Below are 24,862 nucleotides of genomic sequence, written 5' to 3'. Positions count from 1 at the left end.
AAATGTTTGTTATACCACAATCCCAGTCCCATTCATTATGCACAGTCAGGACCAAGGCTTTACGTTTGCATTAACCAAAATTTCTATTAACAGTGTTTGTATTAATTATGTACTTGCAATAGATTTGGGGGAAATTTGCCAACTTTCCTGTGCATTGTCCTAAAGCATTCGATTCTCTCCATCTTAGAGGGGCAATTGTTCTGAAATCACCGACATTCATGTTTATGATTGTTTTCTTATATTACAAAGGTCTGATTGAAAGTAAATAATAACCTATAGTTGCTCTGTTCTTGAGAAAAGACGAAAATGCTCCCGGCAGTTTACGCCTGGTGCGGCGGACCGATTTTGTAGCATGCGGTTTTTTTTTCAGCCGTGTTTAGTCCCTTTCTTTGGCTGCCCCAAGCTTCTGCCAGACGATACAACGTACGGAACACATGTTCACGCTAGTTGATTGTACATGTATTACAATTGTATTTATTCCTTGATGGAACCGCGAAAACCATGCAGGGCTCTGACATTTCGGGGTGAAAGGCGCGAGGAGTAAGCAAGGTGGTTACGACGGTCACGAAATAAAATGGTACGGCAGATAGATGATAAGATTGTGCTTTTGATGTTACAAGCATGGCATTTGGCACACAGTCAGAGTATGTCATGAGAAAGATATTTGGCTATAGGGCCATCGCAGATTTGTCTTTTAAACAATATAAGTAGAACAACAAGCAATGGCAGCCATAGTTGAAATTTTTTTAAATTCCTTTTATTCTACCTCTATTTTTTCAAAGGACAAATCTGCGATGTCCCTGTAGCCAAATATCTTTCTCATGACACACTCTGACTGTGTGCCAAATGCCATGCTTGTATCATCAAAGGCACAATTTCACCCAAATATCTCCTCTATCGGCCCCATTAAACGATTACTAGCAAAAACTATTATTGAAAAAATAAATGTGGATTAATCTTGCAAGCCACCTTTGGAGCTGAAGAAGTTGTTATTAATTTCGATTTGCGGCCATTAAAAAAAGGACATTTTCCAAACTGTTTCTCAGACTTGCCAGTACTGATTACATTTATTTAATACATTTCCTTACCCAGGGAGATTATAGGTCCCACTGGGCTCAATTAATTGGGCCCTGCAATACATTACAAATTGTAAACTATTAAGCAAAGTACAAAATTACTAGGAAAGATTGCATTGGTGCAACAGACCAAAAACATTATTATTACAAATACAAGAACTTTGGAATTACACAAACGAAGTTATTTTATAAACATTTTCGTGGGATTTTCTCCAATCCATTCATCAGCAATTTATGTTTTATACTTTAATGTTTTTGCCCATTGTAAGCATTTGGGTTTTTTTAATGGGCTTCGCCGTTCGTCGGTTGTTTTGTTTTTATACGCACCGTACAGCGTAAGTAAACAAAAACCTGCAACCCAAATGGCAGGACCAATTTTTGAATGAAGTATTGAACGTAGCATTTTCAAAATCCAGGATATGAAAGCTCATTAGGCTTTCCTTTAGTACAAGAATCATTCAATCACTCGTACTTTTTAAGTTACGGAATTTTGAACACGAACACATTTTTAAGAGTGGTGTCACGAGTAGTGAGGGCCTATTTTAATTAAATTGGGCATGAACCTCTTACACAAGTTGGCCTTTTTTTGTCGTGTGTCCTGAATGTATTTCAGAAATTGTGAACTGTTGAATTGGATGTATGGTGCCAGACTACTTATTCATTATAGCCTCACTTTAATTTTTTTTAAATGTGGCTTAAAACATTATAGTATGTTAATTCGACGAAGCCGTCAATGGGAGCGCTCAATTCTGCGTGCGTCAGTTCTGCATGACATCGCGTGTAGCTGCAATCGACTGAATGAGAACGTGTCCTAGATGCTGATTTCGGGCGCAATTCAAAACATGATTCAGCAACTCTTAAATTGAATTCGAGACACACAATGATGTTTTCTCGGAATATACAGCATTGATAGCACTATACTTCATCCGATTAAACTTCATCCGATTATTTGTTAGGTACCTTTCTTTAGATTTGAAGCACCTTTTTTGGCTTTAAACGATAAAAAAAATGCACAATCGACAAATGAAATACTCAACTTTTAAGGGCGCTTTGGTTTTCTCTTTTTGTAATTCACGTATTTTGGATCCTCGAGATGTATGGGTTTGGATTCGGAATTGGGAGACAGGTCTACTTGGGCATAATCCTGCTCGCTGTCTTTGGTTGCATCGCTCGCTTGGAGAACTTCAGACTTTTTGTTGATGGCCTGAAGGCTCAAGGCTGGGGTCGTCAGTGAGGTGTACGTGCCCTTCTCGTCAACTTTGTCCAATCCCTGGTAGTGGTCATCTTGGCTTATCGTGAGAGCCGAGCCACCACGACGTCGTCGCACGATGCTGAAGATGTTGATGATGACAGATATGAGGAGGAGACATGCTAAGACAATAATTATGACGAGCATCCAGGAGGCGTTGCTAAGCAACTGATTAGAGTCACTCGTTGGAGGTGGTGTCGCGGACTGGCTGGATTCACTCGGTGCAGGTGACGCCACGGAAGGTTGACTGTTTTCTCCAGTGCTGTCGTTTGCACCTTCAACTGCCGCTGAAGTGGACGAAGGAGGCCCGCTGGCTGGGGCAATCGTCTCATTTTCGGTAGGTGGCGCTATATTAAATGGACCCCGAGTGCAACTGCTGCGGTATTCCGTAAAGGCATCACTAGTTGCTTCGCATCTGAAGACCGGTGCCTCACCGGTTGATGGATACAGAAGAGCAACCGTTAATTCGGACTGGACGTAGTTCTCGCTTTCTGTCTCTGTCACGGATCTCACGTCAGTGCCCCCTGCGTAGAACCAATTAAGAACGACTGTCGGTTCACTTGTTCGAGAAGAACAGAGAAGAGTCACCACCTGCCCCTGGCGAATGGGTTCTGGGAGAGCTTCTCCAAGGGTAGAACATAAGGGATACTTTCTGGGCGGCAAATAGTTGATTTGGAGCTCAACAATCGCTTCCTCCGTTGTGACCTGGCTTGCCGCATCTCGAGTCGCCTTACAGGTGTAGGTTCCCGAGTCTGCGCGTCCAACATTAAGTATGTCCAGGAATACGAGAAACTTGCTTGATTCAGGTTGTGCCACACTCAGTTGGTATCTACTTGATTGGTGCGTAGTCATCGCGCTGATCATTTCTTGCATAATGATCTCGTTACCTTCGTGCAGAATTTGAAGGCTGATATTTGCACTGGCCTGATACTCGATGGAACAGTTCAAACGGACCGTCGAGCCGGAGTTGGCATTTTGCTGAGGTCCTACGAACATCACTGCAACTGGCACCGGAGATGTAGTTTGTGCCTGGGTGTGCACACTGACTAAGAGCACGACTAGCAATGTCACCGTCGACTCCATTGCTGTGCAACTCCAGTCAAGGTAAATATCACAACTGTCTTTGTAAAACAATGCTGCCCAGTTTTGTGTCGATCTCTCGTAGTAGGTCATCACTTCTGAATAAACATCGACCACGTTATAAATAGCTACTCATTGTTACCATTGCGTGATAGATCCTTGCTACTGAAAGTACATGTAAAACAATACCGGCTTTCCAAAGAAATCGGTTGTAAACAGGACGCGCGGTGCCTGTGACGTGGAAGTACACCCGGTTAGGTTTCCTCTCAAACTTTGTGTACAAGGTTGTACAATGTTTCTCTGTACCGGTTTCCTTATCTTCGTTTCCTGGGTTTGTTGATTAGTCTGGTTTATATTAGATACTATTTCAGGCTTCTCCACTTTCGGTTTAAGGTTGCTACTTATGCACTGTCATGTGCCATACATGTTTACGAGGATATAGGGCTCTCTGGCTCTCTCCTCCCCAGGCTCGCTGCTTCCTCCCACCCATAGCTGTGCCGAGCCGTAGAACAAAGAGCAACTCTAATATCTTTTCCCCACGTTCTGCATCTCTTTGGAAGTCCTTGCCAAGTGGCTGTTTCCCTCCATACTCATGATCGGGCCTTTTAAAGAGGAATATCAACTCCTATCTTCAGCTCTCCCGATTATTTGTTTCTCTCTTTTCATCATATTTTGCTTCTCTATGTAGCCCTTTGCCAAAAGTGGCTTTTGTTTAGCCTTACTTGGGCGATATTCAATTTCAAAAAGAAAAAATGTGTTTAGGCTTATGAAATCAATTCGTGCAGATTTTCTTGAGGAAATTGCGTGAAATTGTGTTTGGTTTGGTTTGGTTTATTTGGCACTCACACAAAATACAAAAGAATACGGAAAACAATACACAGAGATACATTTAAACATGTACGAAAAAAAAGAACAGAAAAAATAGAGAGATAGCGCAATTACAGTATACTACACACACACAACACAAACAAGGCACAAAATTGAAGAAAAAAAAATCGGTGCCTGGATAGCCCATAAAACCAAATGATGGGACCCGACATGCCTTTTAAAGACAAAACAACTCAAGAGGAATACACTTCAACACTACACATCAAGACAGCAAAATACAAGAAAATCAACAACAACAAAAAGAAAAAAATATAATAATAATTATCCTGGACGTATAATAGGGCGACTTTTCCATACAATTGTGCACAGACCTAAAATGTCATCTAACCCAAGTTTACTTTATCCTTTCTCCACGAAATTCGGGAGTATTGCTAGTTGGACTACGAGGAATCGATCTAGATGGTTTGCGACAAAAAAGTCTATGTCCCAAGGGTCGTTTTCACAAAAGGCAATAAGGTGTGTCGCCCTAATGTAGACGCGATTAACAACATCTGTCTCACTATTATAGCATTCAGTAGATTAATAATAATAATATAAAAATAATATAGAGTACATACGACAACTTTCAATACGTACCTCCTTCTGAGTGTATTAGAAAAAATACACCCTCCCATTAAGTTGCAAATAATTCATAAGATCAACAATGAAACCCCGTTTCGTTAATTGAATAAAATAAGTTTATGTGAGAGTTGTGTCAAAAAAACAACATCATAACATTCAGATGTCAGTGGTGAGTGGTCATACAGGATTGAAGTCATCCAAGTTTATGGGATACTCCTCAACTGACGTCACACTGGTGCTGATGAATATGGAACTTTGCCCAAGCATAATCCATAAAGATATGAAACCAAATCAATATAGCATCCTGAAACTGTCGATGAAAGGTTTGAATTGATATTCATTCTAACGATATCGAACTAGTGTTGTTGAAGGCGCAAGTCCTGTTTTCTCGCGATGCATCATGGGTAATGCGACAGCTGTTCTCAATACATGAACATTGTACAAAGTTGCCATATGGTAAATTCACTTCGCACCTACGTCAAAGACTCGACAGATTTTACGTTCTGGGAATGCACAGACTTCCAAGTGACCTTTCGGTGAACAACGATTTTTTTTTTGAATAATCAAGGACGTTTTTGAATGCTTTTGTGTTTTTGTTTGAATGGCAGAAGTTTAGGAGAATACAATGCAGGAGGTCGACCGTGAAGTTGAAAAGTGCACTCGATTGTACCGTTCATCCTATCAAAGGGTGCTGTTAACCCTCACTGATCTCCATATAAAAATCGGCCCATTGAGAACCATTTTTCTATACTTTTAGACGATACTATTTCAATTATTTTGAACTATATGGGAGTTGTTCAGTTGATACTGGTTCCTGCCCATACGCGAATGGCGGGATTGAAAACCAGTACAGTAGAGACTGGCTCTTTCCCCATTTTCAAATTAAGGGATTGGGAACCAGTGCATTTGAGACTGGTTTCCTCCCCATATTTGATGGAGGGATTAGAAACCACTGCAGTAGATCTAAAGACTGGCTGCCTCCCGATTTTTAAAATGGAGCTAGGGATTGTGAACCAGTGCAGTTGAGACTTGCTCCCTCCCCAAATTCGAATGGAGGGATTGGGAACGAGTGCAGTTGAGACTGGCTCCCTCCCCATATTCGAATGGAGGGGATTGGGAGCCAGTGCAGTCGAGACTGGTTCCCTCCCCATATTCGAATGGAGGGATTGGTATCCAGTGCAGTTGAGACTGGCTCCCTCCCCATATTCGAATGGAGGGGATTGGGAGCCAGTGCAGTTGAGACTGGCTCCCTCCCCATATTCGAATGGAGGGGATTGGGAGCCAGTGCAGTTGAGACTGGTTCCCTCCCCATATTCAAATGGAGGGATTGGGAACCAGTACAGTTGAGACTGGTTCCCTCCCATATATTCGAATGGAGGGATTGGGTACCAGTGCAGTTGCAATGAGACTGGTTCCCTCCCCATATTCGAATGGAGGGTTTGGGAACTAGTGCAGTTGAGACTGGCTCCCACCCCATATTCAAACGGAGGGATCGGAAACCAGTGCGTATAGCTTCACTTGTTAGTACACCTCGGAATGGCCAACAGCCTAGCAGATGTTTATTGGAATTATGTACGTTAGCAAGTATATACCAATCGTATCATGAACTAGAGATATCTGAAATTATATCAAACATTTTTTAAATTTTTTTTAAGAAATTGGTATTCTGGTGAATTTTGATAGTTAAATAAGAGTCTTTAGAAATAAACATAAATAATATTATAAACAATAATAAAAAGTCAGTCGCACAGGTTAACATGGCAATTACATAACATGTTTTTCATGGCAATATGGCGGATGGTGACTTCACTTTGAAGCCGGTGTCCAGATTTTGTTTTTTACATGAATAATATGAAGATCAGTGAATGCACGTACATGTAGTCTACACGAGTTGAATACGTGCGTACATTGATAAAAGGAAGTGACCCGCCGACAACGCAGCGGTCACTTGTGCCCTTGGATAGGGCGGTGGCACGTGGGACGAATAAATTCGATGAGTGGTCTCTTCGAGGGAAACGCTTGGTGGCACACTGTTAATCATCACTCGTGTCCCCGTCCTATTTGTTGAACTAGAAGAAAAAAACACCTTTATATTTTATACCAAATTTCATTCAAATAAAAATTGTCGGATATCCTTTAATACGTCTCTAGTGTATTCATTTTACGACTGGAGTGGCATATATTGGATTCCGTACAGCATTCCAATGGAGGTTTAGGAACTTGCGCGTAGCTTCAATGTTTGCACAGCAATCATTGGCCAATGGGCTAGTATCCAGACTCGTTAACAGGGAGGTCATGATCGAGTGTGACCTAGCTACCGTGGTCACCTGACCGAAAGCTCGCCATCTAATTGGTCAGCTTGATTGACAGGCAGGGTTTTACTCATCCTTGAACCCATGGCTTACCTTATTGTAAACCTCGTTTCCAATAGTAATTAGCCCTGAGGTGGGAACTTGCTTCCTGTATCCTGATTCGAAAGCGCAGTTAGCAGGTAATGGATTTAAAACGAGTACCTGGTGTTGTTATTTCCAACGTGTATTACGTGTTTTCAAGTTCGTTGGAATTATTACGTCCACACCTCAAAAAATACCCTTTCCTTTGCAATTTACTCATATTGATTATATGAAGTGTGATACTGCATTTTTGGCTGGATATAAGATTGAAACATTGTAACAAAAATCGTGTTTTCGTAACTCCCACCGGCGTATTTATTATTGCTGCATACATCGTATTTCAACCAATCACATCACGCATCCTAAATGAATATTTATCATGCTTCGTGGATGGAAGACACTTGGGATCTTGTAGTGTTTTCCCTTCAATTCAATTCATCCCAACCAACAACAACAAAAAACCACGGATCTTGCGATCCATATAAAATTCATTATCCACTAGGCCACTGTGGCAGCTCGACGAATGCCGTTCTTTGAAATGCTGTAATGTACATGCATGACTGAGTGATAGCATTGGTGTGACGTCATTGTTATTTTCTTATGAATAAACATCGAACTAGCTCAATAATCATGATCCATTGACGATGTGTGCTGCAGATAGAAACCCCGCCTCCCGCCGCGACGTATTGATTCTGTCTTTACCCCAGACACCACATACACGAACAAACGCTCATGCACAGGCAGGCACCAGACTATTCCTCATTTGTGGGAGCATACTGCCCGACACACTGGGAACGAGGTTGGGCTCTACTCGTATTATGCACACGCATGCAGTATACGCATGCGGTAAAGTCAGGTGACCGATTAAACAAACTTCATCCAATGAGAGCTTAAAAATTAGAGGTCAACTATAGGTCATCCAAGAGCCTATGCCGACAAAATCATTTTGTGTGCTCTTCTCTGTTCAATAATACATAATTTTGTAGGGTTTGCATTGCTATGGTCTGTATATGTAGCAAGTAACGGTCCAAGTTCAGCTCCGCACTTTGAACTTGCATTTCGGCCATTGTTAAACAAGTGGTTCTTCTTCTCAGAACCACACAACTCAAAAGAGATATCATTCACATGGTGTTACCGCAAACCTTCCAACCATTGTTCATGTCCACCATGCAAACCTTTTAAGTCTCACAGAAGTTTGCTGTTCTATTTCTCGATGAAGTGGTTGGATTCCAAAATGGCGGTGGATATCGGGACTGCATTTTAGGAGTGTTCGTCATTGCATTTCAGGGGAGAAAAATCACCTATAACTCATAGATTTACCCCTCATAAAGCAAGCACACACTGAAAGAGGGTAAATAAAGTGTTTCTTGAGCCTATTCGAGACCCCCCCAGTTTTTTCTAGTTATGTATTTGTCATTGTTGTCTCCGGCAATTTATTTACTGGTCTGTTCCCGTCATAAACAGGAAAGTGCCTCTATCCAACGAACTTTTGTCCAACAGAGTTCACGATTTTCCAGTGCGTCCGTTTCGGTGTTGCACAAGCCTGTCACCAAAAGCCACAATAGAGCTTCCTTCTAAAGCGGTATTTCCTTTAATACTTTGGGTTTCTTTTTCAGGATACAATAGTTAAAATAACAATTCTGGCGCCAGGCTTTCCACTAATCGGTCTGTTGGGTTTCTCCCCGTGAGCGCTCGGTCGAGGACATCAGTCGCAGCGGCACGCACCGCTCAACCACAGTGATTAATTACAAAGTCGAGTTTTACCTTGAAAACAAAATATTCACTTAAAAAGGGTTAATTCCTTTTCTTGCATTATGTTCGTTTTTAAATAATAAAACCACTGAGACTCAAAAAATTCTCAAAACCTAATCTGTTAAAGTTTCAGCTCGGTGGATATTACACTTTTTATAAAACAATGTAAAACCGTGTACAAATCTTTTGATCATGAAACACAATTCGTCATAGCACTCTTTAATTCCAAATATCTGTCAATATTGACTGATCGTTGACAATCACCTATATTTCTTTATTTCTTCTAAATGAAAGCGATTCGGATGGAATTATTTCACGGACTTTTTAGTTCCTGTACAATCTTTAATTGTTATAAGCTGTTTTGATAATAATTCGGCAGTTTACTTTTGGGCATCGATAAAAGGAAATTCGATCCTATATGCTTTATAGTCGAGTCAAGCGGAGAGGCTGTAGACATTTATCATGTTGCAGCCATCTTGATTTTCTTCCCATTTAAATCAACGTAACCAAAGCGAGGCTGGACGGGAAAAAAGTCTTGTTCTTTTTGGCACAAAAATATTATCATTCAGTACTGTTATTGGATACAGAGAACATGACTAAAATGGCGGCAGCATGATAAAAGTCTTGTACAGCCTTTTGATTCAAAGGGTTTGTGACTCATGATCAGAGGGTCAGGGGTTCAAATCCACAGCAGTTGCCTATATTTGTGTCTTAATAGGCAAGCAACTTGTCCCCTACCTGCCCATCTCCACTCAGAGGCACGGAAAGGAACATGTTTAAGCGGCGTGGGGCAATCGAAATAATCTGACACTACATGTATGACAACACTGGTGAAACACCGAGTGATCTTTATGAAGTCATTCTTGATCTCTATGCAGTGTACGTTGTTCATGTACATGTATACTGTCGTTTTAGGCGAACGTCGTCATTGATATGGCAAACCACGAGTGTAACTCGCAGAAGCTGAAGCCGCAGGTTATTCTGTGACGGGTGATTGATTTTGAGGCAAAATATTTGAACTTTATTGAATTGTCGTTCTTTACACGGAGCCGCCATATTAGAACGAAAGCGAGACTGTACTTGCAGAACGAAGACTCTTTCGAGTTGTTAACAAGAATCCAATCATTTTTACCGAAGCACTGTGATGTACGTCAGAGGGCTATCAGAAGTGCAATGTACGTCACATGGCTATCAGAAGTGCAGGCTACCCACCAGTTTTGTACACAAACAATCACAAGTTTACACAGTGCACTAGACAATGTAGGACGCATGCTACAACCTTAAGCCCACCACGTCAACATATTGTCCATGTTCACAAAAGAAGTGCACACCGTTTCCAAACTGTGAAGTCGGGCAGACAGACACGGCTGTCAACATACATTTAAATAAGCCCACCAGCTTGTGTGGGAATCTCTAATGGGCCAGACTCTATGTCCGTTTCATAGTTGAACGTTCACCGTGAATGATGCGTGGGCTAATAATTCCTTGGGATACCCATTAGGCCAAAAAAAAAAAGTCTCCGGTTTCTGGTATGGAGCTCGCCCAAAAAGTGGTGCGGCGACGCGGCTTTTTTTTTTTTTACCTGTTTTTTTTGCTTCAAATGTCGGCTGAGGACTGCAATTGGTGCCCGACTAAACTTAGTGAAAATATATGGGAGTCCAGAGAGTCCACATAAAGCTTATTCTCGATCATAACCCCATCTAAAAACGCGTTAAAATTGTACAGCAGCAGGATTCCATTCAAACCAGTGAGTTTGGCAGTTTTGAGACATCATCTTTTATTGAAAAAAAAACTTTTTCATTTTGCCGACGCGCATGGCTACGGCGACGCGCGCGCATACCAGAAACCGGAGACTTTTTTGTGGCCTAATGGCCCAGACTCTATGTCCGTTTCATAGTTGAACGTTCAACGTGAATGAATATGCGTGGGCTATTCATTCCTTGGGATACCCATTACAATCGAAGAAGGTACAGCGCCGAGCTACTCTACATACAGTGTAGCAGTAAACTACTGAACTGCAGGCGTGGTTCTAGAGCCTATTTTAGGGTGGCTAGCAGGGGCGGATCTAGAAATGTTTGCAGGGAGGCGTGCTGAAATATTGACCGGTTTGTTTTTTTCTCCGGACACTGGAGCTAGTGTGGGCGAATATTACTATGGTGACTCTAAAAGGACATAACGACTTTGAATCAGATCATTTTTTACTTCTGAAAGTCAACTCCCCCTTTTTATTGTTTTACTACAAGAATATATTTATATAAAAAGTTATGCATCTCCAAAATTGTGAAATGTCTTGTCGTATAACCTAAAAGAAAAATACAATCCATATACTGACTTATGTTTTGTGTACAATTTGATTTTTTTTTGCCAATCGTAGATATTAAGTAAAGCATAATTGAGGTAAACGGAAATACTCACAAGCTAAGATAATTATTTTTGACATGTTTTGTGAAAAATTATTGTTTTCTTGCTAGGCCTATACGTTCATGCCGATTGTATAAACTCTCAAAAATGTAGTTGAAGATTGAATGGGATGTACATTCAGAAGACACTTGAGTTAAAGTTGACTAAAAAGTAGTCAAACTGGCACCCAGCAGGGCTGCTAACCCTTGCTGTAGTCAGCCGGGTACCAGTTGGAAACTAGCACCCAGCAGGGGCTGCCGACCCTTGCAGTAGTCCGCCGGGTACCAGTTGGAAACTAGCACCCAGCAGGGGCTGCTGACCCTTGCTGTAGTCAGCCGGGTACCAGTTGGACTGTGTTCTAGTCAAATCTATCAAGTGTTTTAAGACTGTAGGGAAAAGATACCTTTCACCTTACTATTACGTACATTCAAACCTTTGTATTTATACCTTAAATATTGATCTTTAAACTAGTATATACATAATTCGATTAAGATACATCGTTTATCACGGGACAAAGGGAGCAGACTACTATGGAGCAGACAAGATATACAAATCCATGACGGTATAGTCCAAGAGGGTCATGCACCCAGACGTCTGTTCAAAATTTACCGTTGGGCGGTAGATGACCCGTGTTCTTAGCATTGAAGTAAATGTAATTACATGTAGTGTTATTCCTGTGTTTCTTCTAATCCTTAACATATAAGTCAACCAGTTACCCGATTATAATGTGTTTTAATAGGTTCACACAAAATGTAAGGTGTATACACAAATCAAAAAAAAAATCGACTAATGTACATTCGTGGGACACCTCGCTAATGACCGTGCGCCGGTGCCGTTGTGTCAACTTCGATGACTGCCATTTCTTTGTAAATATCAGCCGTTCAAACACACTTTGGATTTGTGTATACAGAACACATACATGGAAAGCGAGTTATTAAACCTTATTGGAATTTTACATAAGATGTATTAAATTTCACTGTAGAATATTACATTGATCCCTGCTCTCAAAAATTAAAAAATACAATAATATTGACAACCACAACCACGTATACTTTTGTTTTACATTCAGTCTGTTTAAGTGGATTTCAAACCTATGTAAACATTTAACGATGCCAAAAATCTAACCATAACTAATTAATCTACCTCGGAGTTATAAAACACATGTATATAAAATAGCTTAAAATGTTCTGACAACTCCCCAATACCTATTTCAAACAGTATTATATCTTTGAAAGACACATGTGGTATATTTGTATCAAACGTGTGATAGGCTTAAAGATTTCCCCAAAATTGTAATAGATTGGTGACTAAGTCATAAAGACGTCAGAATCATACATAATTATATAGGGAGCCATACCTCTGATTTGATTTAAAACAGTAACATTTTGTAGTTTTCAAGATTAAATAATAACAAAAAATAATAATAAAAAGTAAGTAAAATGTGCAAAGTTTATTTAGACTGACCAGTGATCGTCATATTTTTGAAATGATGCCAACTTTTCATCAAACCTTCGAAGCAAGATTTAAAACAAATTAGAAAAACAAGTGCAGTGGGGGAAAATATCATTTTGTATTAAAAGATAAAAAAAAAGAGTTTGCAGGAAATGGATCTCATGATAAAATTATAGCCTTCTAGAGATATGGTGGACACAATAAGAGGGCGCCATTTAAGTGGTTAAACTCGTACTGACTCAAATTTAGCCATTCCTAATAGCGCCCTCATATTGTGTCCGATTTTAATCACAAAAGGGCTTTAATGAGGCATCTTTATGCCCTTTTTCATTGTTGACTTGGAGGTCAAAACGAAACACCACGCTTTATATGGACCACTCTCCAGTTGTTCTCTGCAAAATGAAACAGAAACAATGTAACTTGTTGGCTGTCCTTAACAGGAAGCTGAAGTGCAAAAGATGCGAAATGCGCAACAATTATGAGCAAAGTGGACTGCCCATGCGCAACAATCCATCTTTGTCTATTACTGAGAGACATAATCCACTTTTAATTTTAAAGACATTTTAATTCTGAAACTCCGAACGGTTGAACTGTTGAAAGAGTCTCCCACTTTGAAAGTGTCACACTTAGGTGTCACTAACAATTCCGTTCACTTTTTGATTGCATGAACAACTGAAGATATCGCACATCTGTATTACTATTGGACACATATAAAAAGCCATTTCCAATATTGTACATATGCATGTATGCAGTTTCCGTTCACAAGAGCAATCAGTTGTGAGATGGGTTGGTGACTTTATGCAAATTCGTAAATACTAATAACCAACAGCAATTATAGTAATGATAAAATGTGAATTTTGTGGTTGAGTTTACCTGTTCAGATGACGGGTGTTTCTTGGTGCTGTAGCCATTTATGGCTTGTAGATATGTGCTGGGGGTGGCCCATATTGGCCATCGTAGTAGCGTGGGCGTGGTGGTGGCTATTGTTAAAAGAAACGAAAATAACAGAGATTAAGTTACATCTAAAAGAAATAGATTGACTATTAACACAATAACAGTGACCAGTGTTGTAGTCGAGTACATCACCAGTCCTGCAAGTCCTCGCAAGCCCATCACATGTCCATCACAAGTCCTTCAGTCTCAAGTCACTAGCTATTCAAATGAACTGTTACAAAGCAGTCCTGTGTCATTATTCATAGTTGTGACTGGAATGGACCGATCCAGTAAGCTCCGCCCAGTGCGCACGTGGGCAAATTAACACGTGCTCCTCTCCAATGCCACGCTGCATTTTCCTTCCGCGCACATCATACACTCGTGCACGCATGTCGGACTTTTGTGCACGCACGTCGGACATAAATCACGGCTGTGATTGGTCAGAACACCATGGGGCGGTGCTTACTGGATCGGTCCATTGTGACAGGACTTGTGAAATGACTTGTGATGGACACTACTAAAAACACTGACAGTGTATGTGGTTGGGGTTTACCCAATGTTCCTTATACCTACTTTCCCCAATACCTATGTTCCCCAACATCCTTAGGGTTAGGGTAGGTAAGATGTTAGGGTTAGTGTTGGGGAACATGGGTATTGGGGAACATATGTATTAACCCTCCTGCTGTCTGAACAGTCACAGGCAGTAAAAATTCATCCACTTCGCCTGTCATGCATTTTACATAGGCTAGTCACTAACAGTCAGAACACATTTCAAGCAAGCACATGCCATATTTTCAATGGGGAGCGCCAATAAAATCCTAAAATCATTCACACTATATTAACTAATGCACCCTTGTCGACGGCTATTTCTTCTTTAGGGGGAGACCGTTCGCATGTACATCACAATCCTTCTTTTTGCTAATGCAATTTTTTTTTACGGAAATTATTTTTGGGGGGGCTAGACAAAATTTTTGGGGGCTACAGCCCCCCCCCCCCGTAGAACCGCGCCTGCCTGAATTAAAACAACAGATGCCCTTCAACATGGCCGCAGCGCATTAGGTCTATCTACAATAGGATTTGCCAGTATTCAAACCGAAGCCCCATAGACTCAATAACAGCCGCATTAATGGAGGCTTACCCCATAGTAGTCTCCACCGCTCCCGAAGAGAGCGTAGCTGCAGCAGTCCATGAACATGGCCATCAGGCTGACGATGAAGAGTATGGCCGCCATCAGGATGACGCTTGAGTATATGGAGATCAGCCTGTCATTCACTGTGTTGGTGTTGCTGAGGCCAATCGTCAGGACAGACCACGCCCCCCAGGTGTAGAAACCAATCACACAGGCGGCCAGGATCATGCCAGTCAGATTCAGCAGCAAGGATCCAAAGTTGATCTGTACAGGACACAAAATATGTAGGGTAATAGTAGTATAGTTAGGGTGGTTTTGGTATATAGTACTTAGAGTAGTAGTGGTATTGTTAGAGTATAGTAGTGGTATATTTAGTTGAGTAGTAGTACAGGGTGAGTGAAAAAAAACCGCATTTTTTTAAATCAAAGTCAATTTTATCAGAAATAGAATAAGCGTGGCCAAAATTTATTTTACCAGAATTATGTCACTTCTAATCTGAATAGATCATGCAAATTTCACTAACGTGGAGCTAAGCATGGCGAAAATGCCTGAAAAGTTAGAGTTCACTTTTAAAGGTCGACTAACTTTAGAACAGTACCATCTGATTGTGATCAAAGTAGTGGGCCTATAATGTTCCAGACCACCACTTATGAATAGTGATGTAATGGTCGCATGTCCCACTAATTAAATATCCAACTATCTTTGTTAAAAGAATGAACAATTAGTAGTTTATCAATACTTACATTGAGATATTCACGGTTGCGTTTTTTGCTGGCGGTCAGAACGGCGAGGATGTTTCCAATGCCAACCATGACAATCTGAAAGAAAAAGAAAGAAATCATCCAACATTTGCCATGGGTTTTACAATGAAATCTCAGACATGTTTGTTTTCGCTGAACAAAACAAGTTTAAGTGAGCTTTAAGCCTGTAGACCGATACCATACCGTACCGCAAAGTGCTTCATATATTATCTAGTAACTTTAATATTTCTAGTAACTTCAATACTTTAAAACCCTCCTGCTGATAGCACTGTCAGAAACTGTCAAAAAACAACCAAGACAATGGTTGCGCAAGTCAGATTTCACCTGACCCCTTTTAATTGTCTCCTGTGCAGTCATACATGAAAACTAATCCAGTGAAAATGTCACCAAAAGAATTAGCAGGAAGAGTTACACTGACTCACACTGTTTTACTCTCAGTCAGGCATGGTACCTTCAATTGACGAAAGTGCCGAAGCCCATCAATTCTACCAATATCAGGCCAATTTGCAAAACTGTTAAAATCTGTCGCTTGACACATTTTGACAGACATGGTATTTCTCTTCTTTTTGTCACTGACGGAGGGAGGGTAACAACAATTAACTTTTAATACTTTCAAATATCTACAAGTACCTATTTCCGATTGTTATAACTACGTTTGCGTTCAGAACTACTATTTCTTTACTTCTATCATCTACTGCACCTACTCTCAAATTTGCTTCTGTACTATTTCCATCTACATTTACTTAAAGTTATCGCATTTGAAGCTACTTAGAACCAAGTCAAAGAGTTTCTAGATGACCATCGCTGAACTGAGAGTCAGCTAAACTTGCGCTTTGAGCATCATCTCCGTTGATAGTTAAGATAGGTCTTTAACCCTCATAGTCTTCTGCGTTTTACAACCCTTCAGGTTTTTGCCTATAGAGTTAGCGCCCACGCTTCAAATTCTTTTGAGGTAATCTTCTGTGGAGAATGGATAACACTTCAAATCCCTGTTCGTTTGTGTTGTTAAGCGCATGGCAAGCAGGCAGATTTGGACACGCTTATAACTGCTTTTCACTGGCAGTGCTGTTTCTGTGCGTGCAGTGACTCTCTCCATATTATGACTCATGGCCCATGGCAAGTTTTGTCTGCAACACGTCCCTGTCTTTAATTGTTCATACCAAATTCCAACCCAATCATATTTAGATATCAAATCTCAAAATATACACCTCTAAAATAACTTGAGGGAACACAAGTTCACGATGGGGTCTTTACCTAAGTTAAGATTTATAGAAACTCGATGTCATTTAATGGTCAAAGTGATGGGCTGAATAAATGATGTACATTGTACACAGTCTATTGAATTTGGGGGAGAAAAACAAAAGAAAAAAGAAAACTTTAACGATTACCTTGGCTTTTCCGCTTTTAACGAGAAAAACCAATTAATACACCAAAATACAGGGTGAGTAAAAAAAACCCGAAACCCAAATGTCGGGACTATTGTTTTATTGAAGTTCTGCATGTAGCACTTTCAAAATCTACGAAATAAAAGCCCAATTCATACGCTTTCTTTTAGTACAAGAATCATTCGAATCACTTTTGTACTTTTTAAGTTACAGAATTTTAAACACAACCACCGTTTTACGGTTCAGTCCACGGATCACAAAGTTCAGTGTTCTTTCAGCAAAACGAAATCATATAGGGATGCGTGTGATTTTTATTCGTTTTGATGAAAGAACGCACACCTTCTTTGTGATCCGTGGACAGAACCGTAAAACGGTGGTTGTGTTTAAAATTCTGTAACTTAAAAAGTACATAAGTGATTCGAATGATTCTTGTACAAAAAAAAAGCGTATGAATTGGGCTTTACCCTCATAGAAAATCTCTGGCAAAATCCTATGTTTTTCCTATTGAAAATACATTTTTAAGCTATTTTCTCCTAGAAAATAGGAACAAAATATATTTTATTTCTATTACGTCAAAACGAGTACATGTTGCCACTCTATTTTATTTCTATTTTTAAAACTGCACGCTATTTTATGACGATTTTTGGAGACTTAGACATTTTTGTGTGGTTCACAGTCTATTTTTCGTCTATTTTCTGGACACTTACACATGTTTATGAGAACCATGGACTATTTTTAGTCAGTAGAGATGTGTGCAATGGGGGCAAGTATATCTGGGGTTAAAATGCATCCAAATCACTGTAATGGAGTGACAAGTGCACCACATGGTTAGTAGATTTTCCAGGACAATTATGAGTAACATTCTTGTACCGTTTCAAGCTGTATTTTGCTGAAAAAGCACGCACAACCGTAGCATGGTGAACTACATGTAAACTGTTTTAATAACTTGATGGTGCATGATGTATGTGTATGTTAATTGTTTGGACACTGTGTTGTCACAGCATTATTACTGTTCATGGTAATTTTTTTCTCAATTATTCCATTCTTATGCAGTCATATTGCTTGCTTACTTCATGTACCGTATGTTTGAGGACTGCTAAAGATGCCTATTGTCCACAAGGACATGTGTACTATTAACATGTATGTCCACGTATTATAACAGTTGTTTGGACAGACGCTATTTTGTATTTTTTTTAAATAGCATAATTTTTTTAAAAATATCAACCTATTTTACCTGTATTTTACCTTTATTTTTTAAAAAGATATTTTTTCACTATTCTATTTTTTCGCTATTTTGGGGGGTGTCGAAATACAATGGAAAAAATAGATTTAAAAAAAATGTATTTTCAATAGGAAATAAATATAGTTTTTCTCTATTTTATTTCGACCTGGGTAATATCCTAGATTTTGAAAATGTCACATGCAGAACTTCCTTAAAACAATAGTCCCAACATTTGGGTTTCGTTTTTTTTTATTTTGTTACTTACCCCAATACCGGCCCACATGGTCACACCGACGGCACCATGAGCAAAGAGGATAACCGAATCTACTCCATATAGAATGAAGATAACACCAAATGCTATGTCCAGCCCTCCCGTGAACAGCAGCACCGCATTACGTCCAGAGATGCCCATACTGCAAGAAAGGAAATCATGTACTGCTGTAAGTGAAACTATCGTGAGGCAACAAGTCCTCACATTGCCTAAGAAGTCCTTACATACAAGTCCTCACAAGTCCTAAAGAAGGTTATCAAACGTCCTCACAAGTCCTAAGAAACCATCAGAATACCTCACAATAGAGGTCATCACAAGTCCTCACAAGACGTGTCCTTATAAGTCCTCACAAATCCACCACAAAACCATCACAATTTCTTACATGTCCATCAAAAGTCCTCACAAGTCCATCACAAGTTATCCAGTCTCAGTTTCAGTGACACTTCATTCAAATCAGCTCGTTCATTCGTTGTTATTGTTCATCCTCTGCCACTCTTGACCAGAGTTGCGAAATGACTTGTGAATTACTTTGGACCGGACGTGTGCAATGACTTGGGAAAGGACTCGTGCAATGACTTGGGAAAGGACTTGTGTAAGGACTTGTTACAGGCTCAACTGAAATACTGCAATTCTGAGACAGAATTTGTCGATACAGCTCAATCCAACAAGATCAAACTACACTCAACCAAAAAAGAAAGTCCCCCCTTAATACTTTTTTGTCTAACTCAAAATCTACTGGGCACTTCTTGCTCAAATTACGACTGATCAGTGCAGAAATTCCTTAGCAATCATGCCGTACTCTTTGTTTGGCCGAAAACAGTGATAATGTGTACAAAATGTTGCAATTTATGACAAGTGGTACATGTACCAAAAAACAAGTTGCACTTTTGTACACTTGCAAGGTGAGTGTGAACCGCAACATGCACATATACAAAAGTGCAACCGTTTTCGGTATCATTTGTCATAAATTGCATAAATTTGTACACATTATCACTGTTTTGGGCCAAATAAAGAGTATGGCTGGATTGCTAAGAATTTTCTGCACTGATCAGTTGTAATTTGAGCAAGATGTGCCCAGTAGTTTTTGAGTCAGACAAAAAAGTATTGGGGGGGGGGACTTTCTTTTTTGGTTGAGTGTGTATACACCCGCTGGGTCCCGTTGGATTGAGCAGTTCACCCCTGGTATATACTCCTGTTGAATTCAGCGAGCAACTGAAACATTCCAAGTCGGAGGCTGTTTGGTACTAGTAAATAACGCCTGCAAAATAAGGGACAGTTGGATTCTGTTGGATTGTGCATGCCAGTCAATTAATATTTTCAGTTACCCAACAACTTGTAAAGTTGTATTGTGTGGGACTCTGTTAAGTTGAGCAAGAAGCTCAACGAGTAACCGCCGGACTCTGCTGGATTTAGCGAGGTAGTCCTGGGGAACTTACTGGAGGGTTAGGGTTTTAAAGAATGACGAATCTTGACAGATTTGACGAGAAGTGTTCAATCGAACTTTCAGTTGGTTTGACTGGCATCAGAACCATCTTATTTCAAAAAGGGCAAAACATCATTTTATTCGCGCGGACATTCAATTCATCTGACTAAAAGCATGGACAGGCTAGAGACCGACATTTCACTAGGGTGATCAAAAGTATTGCAATCTAACAAACAGAGCGATTTCACTCTAAATCGTCTGGTGCCCGGTTTCACTGCTTGGAAATAATTTGTGCTTATACATATACTGCATACCGGGCCTACGAAGCTTTGAAACCTCATTTGCTGTGGGGGGTTTAACTGAGTGACAATCATTTCCTAGAGATCCTTAGTGCAGAGTCCTGAAATTTTTCGATCGTGAATAAATTCCCAAATCGGGCCACGTGACGGGTAACGGGCAATGAAATTTAAACAGATAAACATTTTCGACAAAATTGTGACGGTACTTGGACCATAGTCTAGAATAATCGCGACATTCATTGAGTAACTAAATGGCGTCTTTGGATCGCCGCCGTAGTTGTCAAACATTGTACATCTCGAGTGACCAAAAACATGATGCTAAACTATGTGTAGGCATTATATCATCTGCTACATGTAGAACATATGGTCCACGGCTACACTGAGTACATTTTATACGCTGTTTATAAAATACGTCGGTAAAGGGCAAAACCTGATAATGAATGTACATGTATACCTCCCCGTATTTATAAAGTCCATCGTGTAAATATATTTTAGTTGCGAAACGAACAATATATCGTTTTCGAACCAGCCAGCTGACCCGGTAAGCTTGGTGGTCGAGTGGTTAGACGTTTGAACTTGTAAGCAGGAGGTCATGGGTTCGAATCCCACCCGAGGCAGGCTTGTCATTTCCTTTTCGCAGGCCCTCGGACAACGCCGAGTATACGCTGTTTATAAAATACGTCGGTCAAGGCCCAACTCTAACATTGATCATTTAAACGAATGTTCATGTATTATTTTTGACAAAATGGAGACGGTATAGTACTGGCACAATCATCTACAGGTATCATAAAATTGAATGACAAATGGCGTCTGTAGGTCACATGACATCTTCCAATCCGGTTTCATCTCAAAATTGGCAAATGTTTAAACAAAATGACACAACTGCAATAAACGAACTTGTGGCTACTCTCGGTTTCGATCTCACTGAACTGGATAAAATGACCTTATGTGGAATTTGTAACCGGCATACAATTGGGTGCGTCCCACTTGTGTGGTAACAATACCCTATGCGTCACGCTGCACAAGGGTGGAGCAAAGCCACGGTGTCCTCGAAATGACTTTGAACTTCAACTTTATATCATGTTCTTTAGCCTTTCATCAAAATTCCCTACAGCTAGCTCTCTATAGTCAGTGGGATACAATTATATCATTGTCTTTAAAACACCTTAACATAAACTGCATTGCAATTAGCTTTTATCGGTAATTGCTTTATTTTTAAACCAATTCCATTTCTTCATATAACTCATATCACGCAAAGTTCTTAGCAAAAGATGGGCACAAGTTGTCTCAAGTAACTTCCCGGCACGGGTGGTATTTTTTCTACTACCGTTTTACGTGACCTTTTCAACTTCCATTTTGTGTGACTGTGGTTCGAACCCAACTGGTGTTAGTCCCTAACAAATAACATGACTTTTTTTCTCTTTACTATTTTCTTGGAGTGTTCTCTTGAGAGTTGAACTATGTACATGTACATCATCTAATATTGGTTTCTCCGAGATATGAAGAATATAGTTTTTATATCAGTGTGTAAGGTAAAGGGGACGAACCTGTGTTAACAGGGAACGGAGTGCCCTTCTCTCTTTCGTTAGCGACTGGGCCAGACTCATATGCTGCTGTGGGGGGATCGCCACACCTCCTCCACAGTGAGTCTGTTACCTTCCCAGCATTGAATAATGCCGATATTACCCATTTAACACCTGGGTCGAGAGGAGTAATTGAGGTAAAGCACCTTACTCAAGGGCACAACACGCATGACCAAGGCGGGCTTGAACCCACAACCTCAAGATCACGAATCCTGTGCTCCACCGCTAGACCACACTTGCCAGTGAAATAATTCTATTAAGATTGGTATATAAGCTTCCAACCCAAAATGTGTACGTGACAGATAATTCACCACATTAAACCCGTCTATTGCTTTCTAATTCTTTTGGATTCGAAGAAGAAAATGTGACCCTGATACGGGCTCTAAGCGGCATACCATAAACTCTTTGTGAATACTTTATGCCTCAGCGCGGTGGCACAAATACTCAATTTCCTTCGATTCAGGGTTGTCGATTGACCGCACGTAAGCCTACTGTTCTCAATAGCGCAGAAACTCGAATGAAGGCCTGTAGGCTATAGTTTCATAAATATTCACTCACTTTTAGTTGTAGCCCTAAAAAGCATATTTAATATTGAAGGATTCAGGGATGTTAGGGGTGCACCCAATCAAATATATTCCAAACATGAAATCAATTAATTGCTTGTCGTGGGCCGATTTGATCGTGCGATTATTCATAGGAAAGCTCATAATGAAAAGAAAGATGCTACGAAAATGCTAGAAATTACCAATTCAATTTGAGAATCTATTTTTCAAGGTGCCACACCCAAAAAGCACGTGTACACCAAGATAGTGAAAACATGCAATACAAGAAAATAGACTGGCATATGAAACAACATGGGCAGTACTCCTTTAGTACTGCATCAATCAACTGCATCAAAAGAAACATGTAATACATTGTCTCTATCACATTCTATCCATACGCTCGGTCAAACTTTTCAAAAAGTTGGATGTGTTATCAGTCTAGTCCTAAGCTTTGCATTGAAATCACTTTGCTTCACTCTTCAGTGCAAATTGTGAAAGAAAGGTCTCCCTTAATTTAAAATTGCATTGAGACCCCATTGGCTGGTGAAATACTAATCCAACATTTTGGGACTCTCAATACTGTGTACGAGAGCTCAAAACTGAAGATATTGAAAACATGCAACACAAGAAAAAAGACAGACACACGAAACAACCAGTCCACATACTGTCTCAGACTCCTTGGAAAAGGAAGTCAAAAGAAACATCTAGTACCCAGTCTCTATTTCTACACATTCTCTCCATACTCGTGCCACCAGACTACTGAATGTCAATCTTTTCAAAAAGTTGGAAATGTACCAGTAAAGTCTTTAAAGCTTCAAATCTAATCACTTTGAATCATTCTCAGGTGGAAATTGTTGAAGAGAGGTCTCCTTTTAATTAAAAATTGAATTAAGACCTCAAACTTGGCTGGTGAAACACTGAGGACCTTGTCATTGCTTCTTGAAATCTTGGAGATTTTTGTCAGCTAAAGGGTGGGTAAAGTTTGACTGATTTCGATTTGCATGCCCCTTTTTCACCATATCTTAACAAAAATTTTGTCTAACCATCGCAAAAAACATGTTTGGAAAATCGTTCGGGACTCGGTGGTTTTTTTTAAAACATTTCACAAGAAAAGAAAAGGAATGTAGTATCTTGACGCCATTTTTTTAGGTTGTGTACACAGTCTTAGGTAAGTCGAGTGCATTTTCAAAGTTTTTTCTAATAACAAAATTAGGAATGTTTTTCAGTCCCAGATTCATGTCGTTTCAACATTTTTCAATGACTGAAAAGACATGAATTCATTGAGATAATTATAACTATGATGAAAAATGTGGCGTCAGGATGCAACATTCTGTCCTTAACATTTTGTAAGATACAAATACTGGACAATATCCATGACAGCAAAAACTGAACAGTTTACTTATGCTTATAAATAAGTGCACAAAAAGTTACCAAAAGAATTGCTTTATTTGAAATTACCTACACTTAGAAAACCTTTTTGAGGGCTCTAAATGTCCATGTCAATTGTCGTTTCATCAAGAAACAGTTTTTAATTTCTTTTTCCATCTTTCACAATGCGTGAAATTTGCTCACTTGAAATCACTCGGATTTTCGTGGGACGTAATTTACACAACACTCCGTAGATTCAAAGATAATTTATTAAAACGTTAACTTTCTATTTGGTTAAAATAAAGACAATCCAACCCTACAGGAACACTGACGAGACCAAATTCAAGTAGCCTGCAGATCATGTTTGTGTGCGAATCTTCGTACTCGTATTTGCTAAAGATGTACATGTATGCACATATGCCTATATAAGCCGCACTTGTGCACATAGACATTGCGAAGTATTTGCAAACATTCCCAGTGAAAGTTTGGCATGTCTTCGTTTCCCGTCCATTTGCTGTTTAAAGAGAAGTTTATTAATTGTTTCTTGGTTGATGACATGTTTAAGAATCACACGTACCTGTCGTAATTTCAGTTCTTCGTCTTGAAGATGAAAGCTGTGGATGAGATGGTGTAGCAGGCGAGTCACGGTGTCGTCGCAACACGTTGAAAAACTCGGTATGGTTGTGGCTACGTGCATGTAAACGTACTGCGTGATATGAATTGGGGTAAGCGCGCACACTGTGGTAACTTTAGGTGTGTCAGATATGCGAGGTCAGCGCAGGAAGAAGCGTATTGTGCGAATGCAATGCCCCATGTAAAATATTCAAAGATCTTTTGAAAAGCAAAACTCTCTGTTGCACGCACAATAGCAAGGCCTCTTCAGTAAAGCCCCCGTGAGACCTACCGTATATAAAGTATACGTAAACTTGGTTCGCAGATTGGAATTGATAAATAGGCGTGTTGTTATTCAGCATTACTGTTCGGCCGTAAGATAATATTCAAGGTATTTTTATTTGACGTAGTATGGAAAATGAAAGCGTGCATGAAATAGAACTGCTGGGGAAAAAACATATGGTGACGTAATAACAAGGAGGA

The 24,862-nt window shown here is 39.9% G+C and overlaps 2 protein-coding genes across 2 annotated transcripts; both read right to left on the bottom strand.

Annotated features, from left to right (window-relative positions):
- Positions 1 to 1,038: 1,038 nt before the first annotated feature.
- Positions 1,039 to 3,607, bottom strand: LOC119725823. The gene has a single exon (XM_038197409.1). It carries the CDS (start codon positions 3,496 to 3,498, stop codon positions 2,116 to 2,118), a length of 1,383 nt encoding a protein of 460 aa, XP_038053337.1. The 5' UTR covers positions 3,499 to 3,607; the 3' UTR covers positions 1,039 to 2,115.
- A 7,586-nt stretch (positions 3,608 to 11,193) lies between these two features.
- On the bottom strand, positions 11,194 to 24,530 carry LOC119725822. The gene is made up of 6 exons (XM_038197408.1): positions 24,345 to 24,530; positions 18,547 to 18,694; positions 15,657 to 15,731; positions 14,923 to 15,177; positions 13,725 to 13,831; positions 11,194 to 13,243 (listed from the first exon to the last, which is right to left on the bottom strand). Exons 2-5 carry the CDS (start codon positions 18,691 to 18,693, stop codon positions 13,763 to 13,765), a joined length of 546 nt encoding a protein of 181 aa, XP_038053336.1. The 5' UTR covers position 18,694; positions 24,345 to 24,530; the 3' UTR covers positions 11,194 to 13,243; positions 13,725 to 13,762.
- Between the last annotated feature and the right edge of the window lie 332 nt (positions 24,531 to 24,862).

This window comes from Patiria miniata, unplaced genomic scaffold, assembly GCF_015706575.1.
Source record: "Patiria miniata isolate m_02_andy unplaced genomic scaffold, ASM1570657v1 HiC_scaffold_19, whole genome shotgun sequence".
Classification (NCBI taxonomy): Eukaryota; Metazoa; Echinodermata; class Asteroidea; order Valvatida; family Asterinidae; genus Patiria; species Patiria miniata.
This window is presented reverse-complemented; position numbering and strand designations above follow the sequence as displayed.

Coding starts and splice junctions, on each gene's coding strand:
- LOC119725822 (XM_038197408.1), bottom strand. CDS start 18,693: ATGGGCATCTCTGGACGTAATGCGGTGCTGCTGTTCACGGGAGGGCTG. Junction 15,178..15,656: donor GCAACCGTGAATATCTCAAT/GTAAGTATTGAT, acceptor TGTCCTGTACAG/ATCAACTTTGGATCCTTGCT. Junction 13,832..14,922: donor GCGGTGGAGACTACTATGGG/GTAAGCCTCCAT, acceptor TTTTAACAATAG/CCACCACCACGCCCACGCTA.
- LOC119725823 (XM_038197409.1), bottom strand. CDS start 3,498: ATGACCTACTACGAGAGATCGACACAAAACTGGGCAGCATTGTTTTAC.